The sequence below is a fragment of the Sipha flava genome, unplaced genomic scaffold (assembly GCF_003268045.1).
Source record: "Sipha flava isolate LNK unplaced genomic scaffold, YSA_version1 270_pilon_pilon, whole genome shotgun sequence".
Lineage (NCBI taxonomy): Eukaryota > Metazoa > Arthropoda > Insecta > Hemiptera > Aphididae > Sipha > Sipha flava.
This window is the reverse complement of record NW_020272934.1, coordinates 125,720-150,984: the sequence shown is the minus strand read 5'-3', so window position 1 is coordinate 150,984 and position 25,265 is coordinate 125,720. Positions and strand designations below refer to the sequence as shown.

The following is a 25,265-nucleotide window of genomic DNA, read 5'->3' as shown; positions in this document are numbered from 1 at the left end:
TTGATACTCATAAGTTACATTTGGAGATTTGAAACTAATATTTAAATAATTAAATAAAACATAAAATTTTCTAAATAAAAAAATATCTTAATTGTACTGTATTAAAATATAAAAATTAAACAAATTTAATATTTACGTAGTATTAAATACCAAAAAATATAACATTACATATTATAAAATGTATTATTTTTTATTTAAAAACATGATTAAAATATAAAATACAACAAAATAAATTGTTAGGTATATGCAGTTTTGGGATTATCTAGATGAAAATGTTTGTTATCTTTATCTTATTTAGATAATAATAAATGAACCGTTAATAATTATTGAACAATTTATCCGAGATAAAAAAATCACTCATCTAGATGATAATATTAATTATTCATTATCATAAAGATATTTTTCAGTTTTCCAAAAATTGTCCATACTAGTACTAGACAGTATTTGTTCGCTATTATTACATTTGTTTTATACAGTAATCAAGTAAGTTGTAGGAGCTAAAAAAGGCAAAATATGCAAGAAAAAATTGTAAAATATACATGAAAAAATTTTAAATATACAAAAAAAAAGTACTAAATATAGAGAACAAATTTTTTTTATGTTTTTATTAAATTCAACATTTTTTGTATAGTATTGTATTGTATTTTTGTATTTATATGGATTGTAATTTTTTCAATCTAAAAAAAAACAGAATGAAAGTTAATTAAAATAATTTGAAAAATTATATTTATTTGTTATTAATTCAATAAACATATAAATTATTGTAACTGTCATACCTGTTGATCTAAAAATTAAATATTTTTTCCAATAAAACATGGAAATAATCAAATAACACGATATTGTGAAATATGATACTGATATAATACCCCCTGGTCACTAAACTACTAAAGTCTAAAGTACTATCTGCAGTCCCGTGGACATTACCACTCAATTCGATGAATTGTTCGATTAAAGACTATTTATATTACAATATACATGGTGGAGCAATATTGCAATCGGAGAAATATAATAAATATTGTAGTTCCCAACATTTAATAAGTACATAACAACGTGTATACATCTATCGACCTATCTATGGAAATTAACTGTAACATTGTTTTACAATATATTTTGGCATTTTGTTAATACTAAGAACACGTCTATATAGTATAATTGACGTTCACAAATTTAATGAAGTGGTATTAATGCTTAAACATTGAAGTTGGTAGAATGAGTTTCAAATTGAAATAAATGAAATAATTGTTATTATTAAATGGCGCAATAGTTCTAACTGCTCTTCCCCTAGATAAAATATTTTTGTTCATTTTTATCTTAATATAGATAAAATTTTAGTTATCTGGACTTAACACTAGGTATATATACACGATAAATATTACAAATTTTATAACTCAAAGCATTTTTTTTTTTAATATTCCCTTGTTTCCTCTTCGTAAATTACTGATCACAGTTTGGATATTGCGTTTGGATGTATATTTTCCTTTTCGCAATAATGGTTACCCGTATAACCCTGATATTTTCTATTTAAATTTTTGATATACATATAATATTCTCTGAATAAACAATAATTATAAAATTATTATAAATTATTATTTATTTTCCATATATTTATTTTTTCATATATTTTATATATCATATCAATGCCGGATCTAAGGAAAGGGACAAGTGAGTATAATTACCCCAGATGCTATTAGTATTAGGCTACTCAAAAATTAACGAAAAAAAAAAGTCATGAATATATAACAAAATAAAATATCAAAAAAAAAAAAAAAAATCACAGTATAATGGCACTTTAAAATAATTATAATTTATAAATATGAATATACTGTCGTGTCTACGGCGTACGTGCATAAATGTTAAAAATGTATTTTTAATCAACTAGTTTATTCCGACACCCACCAGTTCCATGTTCTTGGTACCCCTATTTTAGAATTTCAAAATCTCGATTGAACCATTCGCTTGTGTAGACTGATAAACTTATTCTTAGTATTTATGCTTTTACCATTCCCGTGATATCGAACTTTTAAGTGGAAAGCTGGTGTCAAGTTCGATATTTTTAGAACCGGACTCGGACATTTCGCTGCGACCGTTTCTCCGCTATTCTATTTTTTTCCGTATAACGTTAATAAAAAAAATTGGTTGGCCATAAAATTTTGAAATTTCGTTACTATGTTGTTCACACATTGTTTATGCTCGTGTGAAAAAATTTCAAAAATTCGCAGTCACAATTTTTAAAAATAAGCGTTTGATTTTTAAATGTTTATAAAAATCACGAAATCTGCCTAAATGTAATTAAAAGTTGATAAACATTCCAATATGTATTCTAATATAAGATTTAAAAATGTAATATAACTTATTAAAAAAAAAAAATATCTTCTGGTTACAATATAAAAAAATCGGGACAAAAAACAAAAATGTAGGAATTTTTCTTATAATACATAAATAAATACTATTTTTCAGTCGGTATAATTAATATTTATAATATATTCTAAATAAAGCATTATATTATAATATTTATTGGTAAATAATAGCACTAAAACTACGAAAATGATACTTAAAATCTAAAATATTTTAAATATGCAAAAGACAACAAAATTTCATTTTTAAATCTTACATTAGTATACATATTAGAATGTTTATCAACTTTCAACTACCAAAAATAGGCAGATTTCGTGATTTTTATCAAGATTTAAAATTCAAACGCTTATTTTTAAAAATTGTGACTGCGAATTTTTGAAATTTTTTCACACGAGCATAAACAATGTGTGAAAAACATAGTATCGAAATTTCAAAATTTTATGGCCAACCAATTTTTTTTATTAACGTTATACGGAAAAAAATAGAATAGCGGAGAAACGGTCGCGGCGAATAATCCGTCGGCGAAACGATCACAGTGAAATGGTTTCGGTGAATATTCCGGTGGCGAAACGGTCGCGACGAAATGTACTATACCCTTTTAGAACGTTGAATGCACAAATGTCAGTAACAGGTGCACAAACTAGTACAGATCAAACACAAACGAGTAGCCCAATTTAGACTTTCAAACTCTAAAAAAAGCGCCAAAGTCATGGAACTGCTATCACTGAAAAAGGTCTGAAATCTTCATCGGGCTTATGGATGTCGGTAAAATTCATGTTGAACTCGCTCAACGATTCCTTGATATTGGTTGATTCGTAACTAAATAAAGGTTGAGTCAGAGTGTCCGATGAAATAACCGGTTGTCTTAAATTTTCCTCCAATTTGCCATTATTGGTAGCTCTATGTACGGCCATGGGAGTTTCGATATTGCCTTCTTTTATCCACGAGCTTTGCAAAGCTCTTTTAATTGTTATACGCTGAAGAATATCTGGTTCCAGGAACATGGTGGTCAATATTTTAAGAGACTCGCTTCGATTCAATACGTTTCTGAACTTAAAATCTTTAGCCAACTGTTTACAGAAACCACAGATGTTATTAATAATATTAATTACTTATTACAGTTTTCCTATTTTGTGAAACGTTCGAGTAGAACTGTTTGACACATAAATAAAGCCATTTAAATCAGTAATCTGAAAGCCATTACTCATTATAATTTATACTGCCAACAATATAACAACATAGAAATTGCTTTGGACGACGTTTCCGAATTAAAATAAAATGAATACTTAACAATATCGATTACCAAGTCCCAAACATTATTAGGTTTATAATTATTTTCTATCGCAACCCGTATTATGTTCCACCTGGCGATACACATATTTTCATCATTAACTCCGTAAATCGAATTTAAGTATTAACGATTTATAAAACGTTCTGCAGTAACCGTAAAAATCACAACTTTAAACAATCACTGTAATCTCCTTTAAACGAAACAATTTTTATCGCGCATATTTCAATGCAATAAGCCTGGCGCATAATACATTTTTTCACGCAGTCGAAACTACACGTTTTAATAAGACTAAACCAAATGTTAAGTATTGGCCCAACTCTGATCGTCAACCCGACCTTATCAGCGAACTTAGAGTCGACAACCGAATTGTAAATACTATCACAATGGCATTTTAATAGATGAAAATAAAAACGTACAATTTTAATTTTAATAGTTTGGGTAAATCGTGTTTTCATTTTCCGTTACCCAAAAGGTTAGTATAAGTATCGTCGAAACTCGTCGAAACGCGACGCTGAAAGCAGAGATTCTAACCGACTTCTTGGTACGCTCTGCAAACAAAGACTCTACCTAAACCTAAGTGTACATAAAATCGAGTGATTTATTTTCATTTTTCTATTTTGACATAGGCATTATCCTGGCAGATTCGTTCGGCCCGCGCGTAATTTCACCTGGTATGTAAATTTCATCCACGTGTGGTCGCGGATGACAAGAAACGTTACGGCGAAATAGGTTTTCGGAGGTTGCTAATTTCGCTACTCCGTTACGAAATTAAGCCAATCGTTCGGGTTTGTCCAATGGTAAATTCCCGTCCCGTATGAAGCATAGCAGATAAACATTTTTATATATAATATCATACACAAACAAAGAAATACATATGTTCATGGCTGAAAAACCAGATAATAAAATAAACGAACGTTTCGATTATTTAATGATAATTCATATAGAAGAAAATTGTAATTTCCCTATTAGTATTTGGGCTAATGCTAGTTTTTGTAGAGAAGTCTTACTACGCATGCTTGTGAAAGTTTTCAATCCAAGTTTAACTGAAATTTTTCAAATCATTATCATCAAAATAATAGAAGTCTTAAAAATGTTTCAAACGAACACACTTATATTAAAACAAGAACATCGGACACGGATAGAGTTAAAAAAAATAAGCGAAATAAACATTTTATAAACAACCAATTACACAAATACAATTTAGAATAACACTGTATGATTATGTAATAAGTTTGAGTTTTCATAATGTAAGCCACATAAAATTGAATTTATATTATTATTATTATTATAATTATTTATGAAAAATACTGAATTAAAAATTGGGTTAGAAATTTTTTACACACCGTTGTCGGTCTTGTGACTGAATAAAATGGGAATTCAATTTGTATTCGCGTAGAAACTTACGTATCCAAGAACGATTTTCACCCGCTACGTTCCGTGCGGCAATTTACATTCGCACCGCCCCCGATACCTTCGGTACGAGCCCCGAAAACGCTGCTGACCTAACCAATCATACACACACCCCCTTTTTTTTTTTACTGCGTTTATTCGCGACCGTTTTTCGACGCACACACGTACGTCACCTGTTTATTGATTATGTCCTTCTTCCGGGAGTCGTTGAACGGCGGCAGGTTGTTGGCCATCATGAACAGCACCACGCCGATGGCCCACACGTCCGCGACCACGGGGTTGTATGGCTTCGTGCCCAACAGCAACTCCGGCGACAGGTACGTCTGCGTGCCGCATATGGACTTGGCGCGCGGGTTCCGGCCGCGGCTCACGAACCGCGCGAACCCAAAGTCGGCAACGCGCACATTGTAGTTAATCGTCAGCAGCAAGTTCTCGCACTTGAGGTCCCGGTGCACCACGCCCACCCGGTGCATGTACTGCAGCGCCCACAGGATCTGCACCAGCCACGAGCGGATCTGCGGCTCAGACAGCCTGACCGTCTTTAGGAACGCGGCCATGTCGCCGTTGACCGCGTACTCCATGTTTATGTACACCCTGTTGTAGTTCTGGTAGATGCTGTACACCTGGCGTGATGATGAGCATGAGAATCTACGAGTGGGGGTACGCGTTGGTGGGATGCGACCGGGAAGGAGGGTGACGTCCACCTTTCGGAGGAGATCCCATTGTAGGCGTACGTTTGAAAGGTATTTTTAACATGAAAGAATTGAGTTTCACGTCTAACGATAAGTGAGTAGAGGTGTTGAAAAATAATAATTTACTACGAATACTTAAATACATATCGGGCTCCAGATTTACCTTATCGTTAGAGCCCCAATATCCTAGTAGTACCACGGTTTCGTGCGAGGATCAATATGAACGGGCAGTTGCTGTGGTTTTTATCCCACTTGCAGGGATCGATATCGACATGATTGTCTATCAATTTGTTCGTGTTCGCAGGCCAAAGGAGCCCACCGCGATTTGCAGGGATGAGATATACTAAACAAGAGTGGGCACTGTGGTGGAACTAAAGCGAGAAAGATTTAAAGCGTATTCTACTTAAGCGTAAAATCTTAGCAGCAGTAATTTTTGTAGTACACAATCTATTGTCGACTACTAGTTCGATTTTTTTAACTTCGTCACTGGTAATGAGTTTAGAACTAAAGTAAATACGATTGTATGCTAATTATCAGAAAATTGGGGAAGGGTATTTGACTCTTATTCTATGATAGAGCGTAACTTTAACATTTTCCCCGTGCTTAAAAATTCCTAGTTCCCACTCGGAGTGGATGTGACACTTACACAGCATTACAAGTAGTTGTTTCAAAACGGTAATGTTAACAATTATTATGGTAAAATATCAATATTTTGAATTCATTTCCATCATTGGGAAAAAATGAAAAGTTTTATTTTTCGTTTTATATTTTTGGAAAAAATGCCAGTCATGACATGATGTTTGGTAATTTTTTTTTTTTTTTGTTTTTATTTATCTACAAACAAATAGCGGTGAAATATTCATTATGTAATATTGTTTTTGAAATTACGAGTATTTCAAAGTACTATTATGATATTGAATAATACTCTATAACCGTATTAACTAAAAAAAAAAAAATATTTCTAGACTTCATCATCTATGAGTCGTAAAATGACCATAGTTTTATTATCATTATTATCCCAGAAAATATCGCAATTGATACATCATAACAGGAATAGGGGGTGCTCTGTTTAGACCTCTTATAAGGTTAATATCGAAAAAATATTCGGCATTCAAACATTTTGGTCCCGGTCTGTTTGTTTGTTTCTCTCTGTTGGCCGAGTGCTAGTCCCCTGCCCCAGTTCGAGCCACGTTCCAGACACATAATGTAACATTTATATGCTTACCGGTATCACGAACGGATGTTTTAGTTTGAGCAGCACATCGAGTTCACGGGGCAAAAACTTTTGGACGAAATTATCCGAGACGAAATTCTTGTCGATTACTTTTGTCGCCACCATTTTGCTTTTGATATCCCCGACTCGGGTCAGGTACACCTTAGAGAACGATCCCGTGCCCACAAGCCGCTCTACGTATATGTGCTTTTCTCTTAAAAACGCCGCGTCCGACATTGCGGATACAAGCCGGTATATCAGTGCTAAAATATGTTTTTATATTAAACGTTTTAATACTCTGTAGATAAATATTTTTATGTATTTATACTGTAATAATTCATGTATACCTCAACCGATAAAATCAACATGTTAAATAAAACGAAATATTTCCAAGGTAATATTGTGTACGTGTTATATAATTATATTCTCGTAACTGTGTACAAAACCGCTGCTATTTTAAAGGATAAATTATCAATAAAACTTTTTACGGATTAAAGTTGTCATCAAATATTATTGATACCTATGTGAATTTAAATTTGATTTTGTTCGTTTCTATGGTGAGGGACACTCTCAGAAATGTAGTTCGGAGGGGGGGGGAACAAATAGACGCTGAGTACCCGATATGAGTCGGGACCGGCTTTATGTAAAAAAACTTCTCATTATGTAACTGACATGAAAAATTTCAAATGAATAATGACTCCCACTGCTCCTCCCTCACACTTGAGGGTTCCTGAAGACACACATTGTCACTGTAATTCAAACAAGTTATTCATAGTTCTTAAAGTTCCTTGTACTTCCAATTGTTCGGCACTGAAAGCAACAACAACCAGATATCCTCTTGTCTAAAGATTTTGTTTGTTTAGTTAAAACATTTTATTAAGAAAATTTGATTTGCTCTGATGGTTGAGTATTTTTAAATGAAATTTGTTTCAAATTTTTAATTCCCTTATGAAAAATATGTATTAATTTAAAATATTTAGTTCTAGCTTAGTGATTTAGTTGGTCACTACATTACATTTTCTATGACTAATCCAAAATATTTCTTATATTTTTATAGTTTTTTGTACTAAAATATTACGAATTAAAAACTTTTTAAAACTATTCTATAAGAAAGTTATAAGCATATTATAATTCAGCAGTTCTCAACCGGGGTGACACAAAATCTTTTAGGGAAAAGGAAAAAAAAATAAAAATAAGAAAGTAATTAATATTTTAAAATAAAATCATATTATTGCCGCTTATGACGTGTAAACAGCATACTTCAAGGGTAATGAAGTTCATATCTATATATTATTTGTATTTAGTCTAAACGACTCAATTAATTAGTTGGTTGTGTAATATATAATTTGGTTGTACTGGTTGTATTATTTTATTTTATAAAGATATATAAGCATAAGCGTGAGCCGACATTACTAGCAAGGTAGTCATACATAACACATTAACATTTAATATTAACAACAAATTTGAATAGGGTAACTTCATTTAACTGAATAATTATATTTTTCCAATATTTTCATACTTGTACTTACCGTTTACGGACATTTCGAAGTGGTTGAATATAATATGATTATTTATTATTGTGATAATATTGAATATTTTGGTGAGAGAGGGAAGGTTTTTGTCAAGTGCCTACCCTAACTACTCCGTGCGCACACTTATGTATATAAGTCTACTAACTATACACAATTTAAAACAATTAATGAGCGGTTAGAATAATTTTCTTTATAAATACCTATTTTTGACTCTTTTAGTATCTCGTATTTATTCTTGTTATATACGTTATTATATACGTTAGCATAAACGACTGATTATTATTTTAATTTCTGTCTTCTGTTTACTTTTAGTTTTAATTTATTTATTTTTGCCTATCTTTGTTTTATTAATTTAAATAGTAATTATTGGTGGTCATTATTAAAAAAAAAATGAATTAACAAATGAACAACTATATACAGGGTGCGACAGTCAATCCGATGATTTGAAAAAATAAAAAAAAATAGAAAAAAATTTTTTATTCATTTTTCGCCGAACAAATAAAAAGTACACAAGTGAAATTTTATGTTATATATTAAAACCTTCATTTTTTAAAGATTGTGTCGGGCAAATGCCTCCCTTGGTTAGCCACACATTGTGAGAGTCTGACACCGAAGCTTCCCATGACGTTGTGAAGTGTTTCCAAGGTTAGGGCGAATTCGCTCCTTCAAGTCAACAATAGTCCTTGATGAGTTGTTTTCGAACACCTTGGATTTCACATAACCCCAAAGTAAAAAATCAGGAACCATCAAGTTCGGTGAACGAGCAGGACACTGGATGTCACCGTACCGACTAATTAGACACCCTGAAAATACCAGCTTCAACAGATCAATTGAGATTCGGACAGTATGGCTTGTTGCACCATCTTGTTGAAAAAGTGTGTTTTCATCTGTGTCGTATTCTTCAAGTGCAGGAAAAAAAATGTGGCTAGCATATCACAGTAGCGTTCGGAGTTTACTGTAATGGCGCTGCCCGATTCGTTCTCGAAAAAATATGGGCCGATTATTCCAAGTGATGATAGGGCAAACCATACTGTTACTTTTTGTGAATGGAGGGGTCTCTCATGCTGATGTTGTGGATTACTTTCCACCCAATACCGAAAATTCTGTTTGTTGACAAAGCCACTTAGGTGAAAGTAGGCTTCGTCACTCATCCATAAGTTGTGTACCCTATCTTCGTTTTCATTGAAAAGCGTTAACATGTGTTGGCAAAAGCGTAATCGGGTATTATGATCTTGTAGATTGAGTGCTTGAACTACCTGAATTTTGTAGGGATGGAAGTCCAAGTCATGCTTTAATATTCTCTTCACAGTCCGATCACTTAGGCCAAGTTCTTTGCTGTGACGCCTGGCTAACTTTCGGGGACTTCTCCCAACTGCTTGTTTCACCCGCTCTATATTTTCTTGAGTCCGTCTGGTTTTTTTACTACCACCTCTTTTTTGAGTCATGCTAGCTGTGGTTTCAAAGTTTTTTATCCACAGGTCGATGGTACCACGAGAAAGCACAGGATCGCGTAGAGATAAACCAAACTGTCGGCGAAACGCACGTTGAGCGCCTACAAAACTATTATTACTCTTGTAATACGCTTTTACCACGAACGCACGCTGTTCACTCGACCAATGCTCTATGATTACTAAATTCTGGGTATTTAAAAGCGATAAGAACATTCTCATCTACCACTTTAGCCACGCCAACCAGTTCTTGTTAAAATCGTTGGGTTTGACTGATTAAATAAAATAATTAAAATTAAATTAAAATTAAGAACTAGTAAATGGTTTATACTCGTAAATTAATAAATTAATTAATTAACAAATAGTTTGTACATGGAAATAATTAAATTAATGCTTAGCTTAGAGTATTATTATATTTGTAAGGAATTGTTTCGAATTAATAGTTAAATACTGAGTATATTCAAAGTCGATAAAATCGTAACTTGAATATTTATTTTTTTATTTCTATATATAAACTATTTGTTTATTCATTTGCGAATTAATTTACGAAAATTAACCATTTACTAATTTTTAATTTTAATTGACTTTTTTTATTATTTTATTAAAAAAGTTCACAAATCCGTAACATTGTATTTTTCATAGCTAAAAGGCCAAAGCGAAAATATGCGTTCTAAAAATAATGAAAAATATTACCTATTGTACTTATGCGACGCACAATATACGCAATATATCTATTTATACCATTAAATTTAGACAACCGTAAATAAAGATGTAGTTAAATACTTTTTTTTTAAAAAAAATCAAACATTATTTTTAAACTAAAAAACCTATCTAATAATGGTCTTATTGATAGTTTTTTCATTTATAAAGCTTATAAATTAATAAATAAAAAAAAATCTTAAGATCCTTAGATAGATTTTGCTCAGTAACATTAAAGCAAATGCTCGTCTGAATGATAATGTCGTACATCTTAAATAGCATATTACACCATTACATTATTTAGTAAAACTTTTTCGCTTTTGCAGTTTTATTGCTTCACCGCAGAACATTGTTTCAACATTGCGATAAAATTATAATAGATACATGTATAGGACACATTGACTAGGTGAGAAAAGTTGAAGCTATAATTATAGACGTCAACGAATTATCTCTATAGAAGTACAGTGTAGTGTACGTTTTAGTCATTCAGACCGTGAAACGATTACAGCTGATTGTAATGACACATAAAAACGAACCGCAATTGATTGATAACTGAATATTGTTTGAATAACAAACATAACAACAAGAGTCCTCTGTGCAATATGGTCATCAATAATGTCGATGTTGCAACACCGTACGAAAAACAAAAATACTAACTGGTAAAAGTCAATAGTATTTTTGTTGAGAATATATTAAAAAAATAACGCGTATACCTTAAGACATTAATCGAGTAAGCCAGGCACAGATCAAAGTGGTGAAGGGTCGAATAGGGTGCGAGTCCCCACAAATTCCTCAAAAAAAAGATTATTTTTTTACACACACGGCAAAAAAAAATTTCTATTGAATTTTATTGGTTATTTAAGAATCCTAAGCTTTTCATTTACTAATAAAATAATATGAACATTATACATCGTACAGAATCGGTTATAATTTATTTTATTTACAAGTAAAAAACTAATAATTGTGTTGTATCCTGTGTCAATCGATAATATACAGAGTACTGTTATAAAAATGATTAAAACGTTATCTTTGTGCGTGCAGGAAATCGTTGACCGTCGCACTTCACATATAATTTTCGTCATTTCCATGAAAAAAAAAAACAATAGTTTTTTTATTAGTAAATCTCGAGTTTGGAAATATAAATTCTGCTCATGAAACATTAAATCATTTTGATCAAAATTATTATCCAATACATACATAATTTCTTACAATTACATTGCCAATTTCTGTCGTAACTACAGAAATTTTTTTTTCCTCTTTAAGGCTGCTTAGAACTTAGTTGAAAGAATGGGAGAACAAATAATGACTGGGTCGACTCTCACTTAATGAGCATACGAATATAAATATCTTCAGTGAAAATAACAACAACAAAAATATAATTTACAAATTTTCTAAAGAAAAACAACGAAAACTTTACTTTGTATACCTAATAAAAATAAAGTTTACAATTAATTTTTAATGTTTACCATAATATTATATAACTTTAATTATATTCCTTAAATTGTTATATAATTTAACTTTGTTGCTAAAGTTACAACTTAAACCATACATATATTGCTATGCACCTCCCCGTGAAATATTTCTGGATTCATCCCTGGAGTAAACGCGTTTAAAAAAATGTATGAAACTTGTTTCGTAAGTACGTCGCGCACCGTTGATCATAGAATGAACTTAATCAATACGCCAATATATTCTATGCTAATTAACGCGACTAGACCCTCCACTAAAAAAAAAAAAAAATGTGAAACAATACGTGATTTTAATATTATTCCTATGATTTGAATATGTAAAATCCGTTGCACCTTAATATTACCCGACGGAAAGGCTCTTTTCGATTATTACTTCCGAAATTTAATTAACCTTATCCTATGCGAAATGGAACGATAGACATTACATTAAGCGTACACATTAAACAAATCCGTTAATAAATAATGAAACTAGTGATGTGTTAGTATAGGTGATTAAAAAACTAACAAAAATAATACTTGGGAAACCGATGCGTTATCCAATATGTGACATTTTTAGACGTGTTTTTTATATTGATACTATGTTCAAAAACCAAGCGATTTGTTTTGTTTGTAAATTTTCATTAGTATTATGAATTAAAGGGACGTCATAAAAATGAACGATGATAAGAAAAATTTGGTGCTTTATTTTTCATAATTATTAATTTTTCATTTATACTTTAATATCAGAGAGGTGCCTATCAAATTGTATATTATACTCATTTACCATTAAATATAAAATTATGTAAATAATGTGTAACGTGCCTAAATAGAATAAAAAAATATATATAGAAAATAGAAAATCGAGACGAGAGGAAGCTTAGGACAAGAGTAGCCGACCACAAATATTTGGGAGAAAAACGAAGGAGAAGAAGTGTTACATGCCTACAATAGTATATAAATTACTATAGAATATTTTCTGATAAACGATTAATAAATTATAAATTTTACCTGTATTTGAATATAAATCGAATTCAACCAAATTTCGACAGTTCAGTAAACAAATATCTAATACTTAATATCTATATGATAATATACTTATCATGGCAATTTTATACACGTCATACCTACGCAGAACGTATATTTATATTAAATAGTTCTAGTTTGTTGATATTACTAAGAAGTTTGCATAACTTAAATTAAGGAAAAAATACTTTGTTTAACCTTAAAGAGTTTTATACATAATTTTCAATTGTTGAAATATCAAATCTTTCTTATGAAATTATAAAAACATTGTTATTACTTATTATAATAATTAATAAGTTGTTTTTTTCAATATAAAAGGTAATTGTAATATTTACTCAAAATGTTTATGTTAGTATATCGAATGTAACACATAATTATGGTACAAAGATTTTTTATAGTTGTTATGTACAGTTTTATGAACAGAGCCATTTTTCAATAATTAAATCCAGCGTTTCCCAAACTTTTTCTTTGCGGATTTCTTAAAAATAATAAAAATGAAGGCGGACCCCTTTCATACAAATAAAAATTAAAAACAATAATAAATAATAATACTTTGTGTATTTTTAATTTACGTTCATGGACTTTTAGGATATACATACGGCCACCTTGGGATTCACGGACCACAGTTTGGGATACACTGATTTAACCAACATAATGAAGTCTGTGTTAACTTTGAAATATCATCCAAACAAAACAATTACATTTATACAATTAAGATTAAAACAGGTAACTATAATAACTATAAAAAATAAGCGGGTAACTTAATTAATAACTATTAAACATATATAAGGAATGAGGTGTACAAGGGCATCCATTTAGGGACAAGGAGGGGACATGCTCCTTGGAATTTTTTATGATTATTATTTAAATACATCAAAAAACATATTTATTGTATATTTGATTATATTTTCAATATATTCATCAATTTTAGAGCTCGTTATCAATAAATAGCAGTTCGTTAAAACTAATTTGTATTCCGTGCATCAACACATCAAGAATAATTTATTGTCAATTCTTAGAATGCATAGAACATATGCACATTACCATAATACTTTTTGAAATATTAGAAAATATTACCAGTGATTTAGACATTGACATAAAAATTCCAAGACTTTCGAACCAACAAACAAATCGGTTAAATCATAACGTTAAAACACTTGAAGAGTATTATAGTGTTTCGGTTTTTTTGTCATACCTGGAATCTTTAATTAATTCTTTAGAATCTCGTTTCTCGCAAACCAAAGAAACTCCATTTGAAATAGGTCAAATTATATCCATCGGAAGTGATAAAATTAAGCAAATGCGACTTCATATGTACAACAGAAAAGTGTATGATTTATACAAAATGGTTAATTTTATTATGAAGGTACATTATTGGAATATTATTGAAAAATTTACTAAAATTAATGGTGAGTATAATATTTCATACTATCTAAAGGATTGTGAATTATTTCCATCAATTACATGACTATACCTCCTACAAAATTAACTAGAGATGTAGAGATCATATTTTTTTTCTTCTTCTCATTCACATTATTTTTAATATTTAATATTAATTTTCTTATGCGTCTCTCAATCGTAAAATTAACTTAAAAGTTATTTAACTAAAAGGGTTGTTTCACCCTTAGAAAAAAGGCCTACCCAAGTGAACAATAAAGCGAACTTTAAATATTTTTGTTTTATTCAGTAATTGTGTAACTTTGGCAATAAAATAAAGTATAACTATTGTATTACACCCATTAATTTATATTACCTATCTAGAAAAAATTAATGATTTCTACTATTTAAACCGTTAGCTATTGAATGTTGATTCAATAGCTAATTTTTTACACACAATTAAATTTTTTTTAATTAATAATACAAAACAAGATTTAATATTCAATATGAACAAAACATTACATTACACAGGTCATATTCACTCAAAACAGTTCAATCATTCCAGTGTTATACAAATCAATTCAAAACCATTTTTTAGTAAAAAAAAAAAAAAAACATTGGAATTCCAACAGAATAATGAACTCTAATATTGGCTCACCATTCATAGTTTAATCATACCGACTCCCATTACAATATTTCAGTTACAATCCTCTAAAATCTAGAAGTCATAATTTTGAATGTCTTAAATGAAAATATTGTCATTCCTGATATTAATTTAACTAAGCGAAATCAAAATATCAAATTTAACAATGATTAATTTTTTAAAACACTTCATTATGTTACCATCTGTAGGTTTCCTATTACAAATTCTGTAAATTTTATGATTTTTGCAAAAACCCTTATTTTCGAAATATTAAGAAAAATATTTAACATATTAATTCATTTAAACTAATACCAACATATATGGGCAAAACAACAATACAACAAATTTCGATTACTAATAATTTAGAGAACAAAACTACATATAATAAATTATGGCATTTATTATTATTAAAAAGTTTGTAGTATGTTGTACATAAATGAACAGAATATTAATAAGAAAAAAAAAAGTTCAATTGTGTAATTAATACTAATCAGAATTAATGACAACTGATATGATAAAATGAAAGTATATAATATTAATAATAATTATGATTATAAATACATTTATTAACTACTTAGATAAAAAAAACTGTTCTACATAATAATGTCCCTTAGGAATATCAAAAAAAAAAAGTTCTTATTTTAATAAGTAAATAATATGTATGATTAAATATAAAATATGATTCTTAAACAGTATTCTTTAAGTATTCGTCAAACAAATACAGTGACAAGCTCGCATCATCGGAGGAAATTAATTGATGCAAGTCATTGGTGTAACCAGACAACTTTCTAATTGAGTCGGAGTGTTTGTGTACAAAATTATTTTCAATGTATGATGCAACCTATGAGAAAATATCACACATTAATATTAATATAATAAAAATATTTTAGTATAAAAGTATTCGTAAATAAAAAAAATCACAAAGAATAACTATTTAAACAACAAAATACATAATATTCACCTCCGAGTCATGGTTCTCAGTATTTAATATTTTCTTATGAATATTATTTGCACCTCTAGCTAAATTCTTCTGCAATTCCAATGCCTTAGCCATACTTCCCAATTCGTGCTTTTCAAATTCAAAAATCTTTAAAGTCAGAAAATGAAATATACATTAATTTTATATATTGACAGTTCAATTAAATATTTTTAAAATAATAAATTAATACTAAATAGTAAAAACCTTTTCAGAATCATAAGCATTTTCTGTATTAGTAATTTTATTGAACTGCATGTGACCTCCACGTTTAGTGATAAACTTTATAAGATCAATGGACTTTTCCCAGGCATCATCAGACAATTCTCTGAAAAGTTTTTCGAATCCCTCACGGTTTGCTTCATAGTTTCCAAAATAAGAAGACTATAAAAATAACAAAAATACATTTCATTTTACAATATCAGTTTAAAACTAGTTACTTTCTCGATAATTTATAATACTAAATACGTATTGGTTAGTTTTAAAATTTACCCATTTTATTAAATTAGAGATAAAAAATAAAATATATTATAAACAAATTATACTTAAGGAGCAAAAAATTAACTAGAATATTAAAGCTTCATTAATAATTTATTTATTGTGCTTTTCAAAATATGCATTAAAATGATTTACTTGTTTATTTAACAAAGTTAATTAAATTGTTTTATTAATAAACAAATAAATGATATACAAACAAAATTATTACTCTTTGAGTTTTGTGCAAAAACATTATTTTTTTCTTTTTTTTTTTAAATTACAATTTTAATGCCAAATAGTTTTTATGTGAAGGATAATCATGGTTTAATACAGTAGTTTTCAGCTTGGGGGTCGCGAACCATAGGTTTGGGGGTTGCCAAAAATAATGGATGAAATGGTTTTCCATATTATTAAAAAAAAAAAACAAAGTAAAATATTTATTTAATAAAATTTTTAAGTGTTAATTAATCAAAATTGTTTATCATGTAAATATTTTATCGGTAATTAAATCAAATTTAGATAAATAAAACCAAATTTTTTTTTTGAAGGGGTCGCATTACACAAAAATAAAAAATGGTGGTCACGATCTGAAAAAGGTTGAAAATCACTGGTTTAATAACATATTAATCAAAAACATTCATACACAAACTATCAATAAACGCTATTTATAAATAATATCTACCATAAGCAAGTAATGGAAACTTTTCAAAATATGATCTTGAGTGTATTGTTGTACATTTTTCATAATGTCTTCGTTATCGAAAGCCCCGTACTTGGAATTACATTTTAGAGGTAAACTTGAACCTATATCATAAATAATAAAAAATATTTGAATAGATATTTAAATATAACATAAAAAATTAATTTAACTTACTACAATTTTAACTTACCAGTGCTGCTGCATACACTTTTAACACTTGAGTAACAAGTATCAGTTGCGTAACTGACACAGAAGACGGAGATCACACAAATCACAAATAACTGTAATTTCATTTTGAAACTGAAAGTAAATAATTGAAAAAAAGAATAAAATATATTAATAATATAATATACGTCAAATAATGAATTAAGTTTATACAAATTATGAACATCAATATATGCATAAATATTATTAAGAGCTATTGTTTCATTAATGTGAATAATTATAATAAAAAAATAATATACAAATAATTTATAATAAAATATTATCATTATAATTATGCCAATAACATATGTTAAAAAAAATAAAAAACCATAACTCTTAGAATCAATTGAAAGTAATATTAAATGATTAAAACTCAATAAGATTTAAATATGAATCCTATTTTTATAAATTATATTATAAAGGTACAAATTGATTGTTTGAAATTATCTTTTCATTAAAACTAAATAGTAGTATTACATAAACTTAATATACAATTGATAATATATATACTATAAAGGTAATATATAAGTTAGCATAAATATATAAAATAAAAACTTGGATAGAATAATAGTTACAATTTTTAATATTTTTATTTAGATTCAAAAAAAATGCAAATTACTGAATCAAAATAATTTTTAATGAAAAAAATCAATTTAGTTATTCATTATAGTGCATGTATCATCATTTTATTGTCAAATCAGTTAGCAAATATTTTTGAAAAAGTAAATAATTTTTTTAATTTTCAAAAATTAAGCCCAACTAAAAACTCACACGCGCTACACTAATTTAATAAAATGTCAATCAATAACCAATTGAATAATCTTCTATAAGTTAAATATATTTAATTTATCTCCAACTTCAGTCTAACTATATACGTTTATATGTATATTGTACAGTGTAATGAATTTTTCTTTAATAAATTGAACATAAATTAGTATAAAAACAACATATAGTATAAATTATTTTTTTTTTTTAAGGATATTTGAGTGATTACATATTTAGTGCACTTTTGTTCCCCTCCCCCATTATAAATTTCTAAATATGCCCCTGATGGAGTTATAATTGAAAATAAATTTAAATCTATTAAAATGTGTAACAAATACTTATTATGAGGTGAATGTCCTAATGATAACAATTATTTTAATCCTTATAAGTAATTACTTATGTTAAGCAAGTTGCAATAATATGTAATTTATCTACTCGAGTGTTTTCCAATTATATGAACTACATGTTATCAGCAAGAAATATGTGAATGGTACTTTATTGGAAATAAGGTGAGCAGAATCATTATTTGATACCTTGAATTTAATGTTTATTGATTACAATAAAAATTTAAGCCTAATGAACTAAAATAGTAAATAAAACACTCATTTAAATAGATTTAAGTTCACAAATGTTAATATATGTATATATATATTTTTTATTGGGTTTATCCCTTTTGAATTAATAAATAAATAAATATATAAATAAAATAGTAGTTTAAAGAACAAATATCATTCAATAGTTATTAAAACTAGACATTTATTGTGAAGAATACTGTATTACATTGATAAATAAGTGTATTTTTAATACTTAAGAGCACATAGCGTAATCTGTTATAAATTATTATTTATTAACTTATGCTCTAAATAATTGTTTTAACAATCATAACTAGGGTTCGGATTTTAAGGTAATATAATCAATAAAAAAAACTAAAAAAAGGCATTGATTTATCTTGGATACACATTTTAATATAAAAATTATTTTTCTATTATTATTATTAAAAAAAGGCTTTTACCTTCAAAACCAAACCCTAATCATAATATATATATATATAATATACTATGAATACCTATATAATATATAATACTATATATACATTATATAGCGTTTAATTTATATAAAAAAAGCAATTAAAAAATTAATTCAAAATTAAATAGACTAACTAGTTAGTAATAAAAAAAATTCACTATCATGTTCTTAGATAAGCTATCTTCAGTAAAACTTTGACAGTTTGGTCTTAAAATATTTTTGTATATAGAAAATGATTTTTCGATTGGGGAATACTCCATACATAAATAATTATCTAAATCAAGATTACTTATAATTTTAAACATAACATCGCCAGTGCAAAGTATTCATAAGCTCTTATTGATTTGTACTAATAACACCTAAGTTGTGTAAAAATTATTAAATCAATTGAAAATCAAACACAAAAAGGCACAAAAAAAAAGCAAAAAGGTAATTATAAGAAAAAAAGGGGAAAAATGCATCCATTATCTTGGATACACATTTTAATATAAAAATTATTTTTTCTATTATTATTAAAAAAAAGGTTTTTACCTTTAAAACCAAACCCTAATCATAATATATGTATAATATACTATGAATACCTATATAATATATAATACTATATATACATTAAATAGCGTTTACACTTCGGGTATTTTAATGGAATATGTAAACGAAACTACATTGTAAGTGATCGCAGAGGTTAATGAAATGTTAATGACTGAATTATCATTAGACTATATAATAGTATTTTATTGTTAAGTAATAATGTTCTACCACAATACTTTATGTAGTGTTTTAGGTGATTTTTTTATGTTATAATAATTTGGTAATCAGTGCTTAAGATTTCTATTTTATACTACTCATGACATTTTAACACTATACACTTTAAACAATATTTTTGTTTGATATTGAAATTGCATTAAATATTATGCAGATGTACTCATAAAAAAGAGAATTTTTTTAACAAAGGAAAATATTTGTAAAACTAAAATTAACGTTATCATATTATTTTTAATTAACTACATTTAAGTTAATTAATAGTGAATTAATAAATTATTTATATGTGCAATGTACAAAGTAGAATACCTAAACGTAGAAAAAATAATTCAATTTCCAAATTTTAAAAACAAAAATCGGGATCATTTATATTATACAATAGTTAAAATCTAAGCATTAAATATATTCATATTGGTAATGAAATGTGTGTTGAGTCAAAAAGTTAAATGGATTATACTTTAAGGAAAACTTAAAATACCATTAGCTACAAGTAAGAATTCTAATGAGTTGTTTAAGTTTCAAAACAATAAGTAATATTAACAATTTTAGGTAAAAATCAATATTAGAATGCAATGATTCATCATATGTGTTTTCAGGCAGCCATCTTAAAACATCTACATTGTATTTGTATCATTTTCTATACCCTCCCACCCTTACACATCAACATCACAAGTATGTCCTTGATCTCATCAACCAGTCCTGTCTTTTTTTTTTTCATTTAATTACAATTAAAATCATATTGTATAACAATACAATTCCTAGTAAAATCATATTCTAGGAGATGAAAATATTAAAACTGATCAAAAAATGTTCATAGCTAAGACTTTATGTTGTCGCATTCGTACATCCAACAACTCTAACATATAAAATCCAATACCATATCTATTAAACATTACAGACTTTGCAACACTTTGTGCAGTCTAGAATTCGCAAAAAAAAGTATGTGCGTAGGGCGAAGTAAAAATTGTAAGACTTGACACGATTTACCAACGTAAACGCCGAGTTTTATTGACATTTAAAATGTTATCGTAACACTATTATTTATGCACGTTTGAATAACGTTAAAATCTTCGTATCGGATAAAAACGCAAAACGATTGATCGTCGGTAAATAAATGGGTTTATGAGAAAAAAAAAAGGTACACCGACGTTTACGATAGTGTGCGTGTTGTTGGCAACGAAAACGTCGGCGACGAGTTGCGGAGAAAAAAAATACGAGACGCAATTGCCGTTCGGCGCCCCGGGGGGTGGCTTCCGGAGGGTCGTATTGTGTTGTTGTCGCACAACGCGTTCGAATACTCACGGGCGCTGAGACGTAGATCGACGTGCGGGGAACGGCTGCGCCTGGGCGGTGTTGGTCGTGCGGTTGTTGGTCGTGCGGTCGCTGGTCGTGCGGTGCTCGGTAGGTCCGTGCGTTGGAACGATCGGTTGCGCTGTGTGCCCGTGCGGTTATACACGGGATCCGCGCTCGGGGCGCTCTAGCACTCGCACGGCCCGTACCGTGCGGGGAGGAGGATGGTGGGAGGGGGAGAGGAACAAAGAGAACGGATGACGGCCAATCGAACGGGAACGGTGAGCGGGACGGCACCAGCGCGCCGTCTCGCTCGCGCCCGGCATGGTAAATATAGATAAGCGGCGCAATAGGACCCCCACCGGGCGGCGGCGGCGGCGCACGAAAGCATCGGACCGGAGGGCGGCAAGACGGAGTGGCCCCGATAACGAGCGATTCGTTAACGCGTACCGCGTGACTCACCCGCCCGCGGTCCACGGTCAGTCGTACCGAGCGACCAGCCCGCAGTGTTTGTGTTGTTATAAACCGCGTTTCCGCAAACCCGCTACAATTGTTTTCCGCACCGTCACCGTCCCAGAGGCCCATTACCGCGCAGCACCCGACAACCGACGCAGCTCGTCTCGTCCATTCGCCAACGATCGACTGTCGTGCGACGTTTACTGTCAGTTTCCAGCACGCACTCCCGACATGTTGAAGTTCATCGTGCTCGCCGCCATTCTGTTGGCCGGCTATTGCGTCCAGGGCGCCGACAGCGTGCTCAGTAAAAGGGCGTCGAGGTTACCGAGCTGTGAGTAGACCGACCACCGTTGTACGTCCGCTGGCCCGTGTGCTCATTCGGTTTTTTTTTCTGTTTTCCCCCTTTGACAGGCAGGAGCAAGCTGATGGATGCGCCCACCGACTGGATCACCATGGAAGACCCGTGCACGGAGAAGATGAGGGAACAAATCCAGACGGAGTTCGTCGCCTCCATGACGTACTTGGCGATGGTGAGTGTAACCGATGCCCGATACTCGTATTTCACGATAAACATGTCGATTAGGTTCCCCGAGTCTGTGACGGCTTAATGGCAGTGATTGACGTTTTAAAAAAGCATCTTCTATTATATTACACTGTTTAGCGATACTGCATTTAAATCCGCTTACAATGTTTGATTAAAGTTCACATCATAGAAAAAAATAAACCTAAACTTTTATTAAATGTCTTTAGGGAGCGTATTTTGCTCAAGATACTGTAAACCGTCCGGGATTTGCAAAAATGTTTTTTGAAAGTGCCAGCGAAGAACGGCAACACGCCATCAAGATTATTGGATATTTGTTAATGAGAGGAAAGTTGACTTCAGATGTTGGTCAATTAATCCGTGATCCCGTACGTAAATTAAATTTATTATCTATTGGGTATAGTTAATGGCTATTTTTCTCATCTTTTAATGTTGCAGCAACCTTTGGGTAGTACATATAGTTCTGGTGCAGATGCGTTGAAAAATGCATTAATATTGGAAGCTTCAGTCACTCGTAAGATAACGGAGATGGCTAAGGTGTGCGAAACAGAATTTGAGAAGGTAAATGCAACTGGACACTTTGAGAGAACAATGAATGACTACCATGTAAGTAGTATTTTATATTATCAATTTTACACAGTATACTTAATTTATTTCTAAGCAATATGAATGAATGAATTTAAAGTGTTTTATGAAAATAATGTTTCAAAATATATTCTTCATTGATTTGACACAACACTTTTATCAATTCAAGTATTGTCCATGACATGCTGAATCTCGTTATAATGGTTTTTTTTTTTTTTTTAATCCGGTTTAATTAAGATACTAGGAAAGTACTTAGAATAGGAATTAATACTTAATTGTGGTATATTTATTTACTGTGATAATTCTCAACAACAGTTATATAGTTTTTATATGTATATAAATATCCATTATCTTTTAAAACTATATGGTTTCAAGTATTTTTTAACAATAAAAAAATCAGTAGTTATTAAAATATAATCTATTCAGGCTTTAATAGTTTTTATAAAATTGTACAAATACTGTTTATACTGATAGCATAAAGATTATATAGTCCTATATAAATTGTGCTCTAATAATAAATTATTATTTGTAACTGATCAAATTACCTACCTTTCCATTTTTTGTTAGAATATAAATTAAATACTCTCCCGACAATTTCATTACTTTTCATGGATTGCTGTTATAACTATCTTCAAACTTTTATTTTATTTATATATTATCACATCTTAAAAACAACTTTTATAACTAAACATTCATAAATTAAAACTTCTCTTGCAAATGATTTTTAATTTTTTTATTTACATACTATATATTTTTAAGTTTAATATACCTATTATGATTAAAAGTTTTTATTTATTTGATAACTTATTATTGTTTCTATTAATGAGGGTTATTGAAACTTGTATAGTAAGGTTATATTTATTGCATGTCCCCTATACACATTATTTCGATTTAAATGGAAACATAATAATCTGATGTATTTTTTCTTCGACATATTATTGATAACGCATAGTTATTTTATTAAATCTATACATTGAACAATGAATATTGAAAATAAATATTACATCTATATAGCTTGAAATAATTATTTATAAATTGTCAATTGTAATAGAACGAGTATTATTTTTTTACTATTACAATTACTGCATTAATATTGCAGTTGGATTAATGGTTTATCAAGGCCATATTTCAAAAATCCTTGTATAACATTACCTTAAGTATAAAGAGAATTTATAATGCTGGTTTATATATTGTAGTTATTTAATATTACTGCTATTATATTTATATTGATATAAATATTCAGTTGAACAATTAAATATGTTGTCTAGACAAATGTGTAATACAATTTTAATTTTGTTCTTTGAGTTACGTAAGTTGTTTTCTAAATCTTATTATTTTCCCAATTGATTACTAGTGTTTAAATGTCTTGGGTTAGATAATCAATAGTTGTAATAACAAATTAAAGAAACACGTTTATGTTTAGAATAGTTTTGGCAATAATAATTTATTACAGTAAGAATTTGTTGTTTATACGTACTAACAAATATTTTATTCAATAAATAATAATTATGTATGCGTAACTGAAAACTTTATTTCTGTTGATTTCAATTATTTAATTATTATTTATTTATTTCTTGTATATTTTAGTTGGTTGATTGGTTAACTGGTGATTTCTTGAATGAACAATATGAAGGTCAACGTGACTTGGCTGGTAAATTGTCAACTCTCAATAAAATGATGGAATCCCATGGAGCTCTTGGTGAGTTTCTCTTTGACAAAAAACTATTGAATGGAAATTCAGTTTAATTTATTTCTTATGAACAACATTACAAACATTATCCAAAGTTTTTCTTTAATTTAATATAATTTTGTAAAATGATTATAACTATTATTCATAAACATACTTATACAAAAACTTAACCAATGATGATCATTTAGTATAGTGATAGTAACATACGTAATTTTATTATACTTTTGATAAAAATACTTAAGGTCAAAATCTCTATTTCATTTCATAAATATTTTATCTTTTTTAAATTATATTAATATTTTAAATCAAATTATTTTTTATTAATGCCATATTATTTATAAGCAAATATACTGTTAAAAATAAAACTCACAAATTAAATGCATTAAATTGTACGTTTCATTTTTATTATGTTGCAATGTTATCTGACAATCTTAATTTTCCGAAACCTATCACGTATACATTATTATTTACTGTATCTTTCAACATTTTTTTTTCTAGTTAAGTGAATGTTTAAAATTATAAATACAATTTAAAGTATAAAATCATCTTTGTATATCATTACTTTTGTAAAATTATTTTTTTTATTATTTAAGAAATAAAACATTGTAGTATCAGAATAGTCGTATTTAACATTACGGTTTATAATGTTCAAACATTTAAATAAT

The 25,265-nt window shown here is 29.2% G+C and overlaps 3 protein-coding genes across 3 annotated transcripts; 1 reads left to right on the top strand and 2 right to left on the bottom strand.

Moving 5' to 3' along the window:
* Positions 1-3,062: 3,062 nt before the first annotated feature.
* Positions 3,063-8,503, bottom strand: LOC112685243 (testis-specific serine/threonine-protein kinase 2-like). Its single transcript, XM_025557077.1, has 4 exons — positions 8,491-8,503; positions 6,974-7,224; positions 5,230-5,679; positions 3,063-3,425 (listed from the first exon to the last, which is right to left on the bottom strand). Exons 1-4 carry the CDS (start codon positions 8,501-8,503, stop codon positions 3,063-3,065), a joined length of 1,077 nt encoding a protein of 358 aa, XP_025412862.1.
* Positions 8,504-15,583: 7,080 nt separating this feature from the next.
* Positions 15,584-21,515, bottom strand: LOC112685228 (ferritin light chain, oocyte isoform). The gene is made up of 6 exons (XM_025557058.1): positions 21,341-21,515; positions 17,475-17,584; positions 17,267-17,388; positions 16,315-16,491; positions 16,093-16,218; positions 15,584-15,972 (listed from the first exon to the last, which is right to left on the bottom strand). Exons 2-6 carry the CDS (start codon positions 17,575-17,577, stop codon positions 15,817-15,819), a joined length of 684 nt encoding a protein of 227 aa, XP_025412843.1. The 5' UTR covers positions 17,578-17,584; positions 21,341-21,515; the 3' UTR covers positions 15,584-15,816.
* Positions 21,516-21,773: 258 nt separating this feature from the next.
* LOC112685227 (ferritin subunit) lies at positions 21,774-24,828 on the top strand. The gene is made up of 5 exons (XM_025557056.1): positions 21,774-22,115; positions 22,196-22,314; positions 22,535-22,693; positions 22,764-22,931; positions 24,498-24,828. The coding sequence occupies exons 1-5, from the start codon at positions 22,016-22,018 to the stop codon at positions 24,654-24,656; spliced, it is 705 nt and encodes a 234-aa protein (XP_025412841.1). The 5' UTR covers positions 21,774-22,015; the 3' UTR covers positions 24,657-24,828.
* Positions 24,829-25,265: the final 437 nt, after the last annotated feature.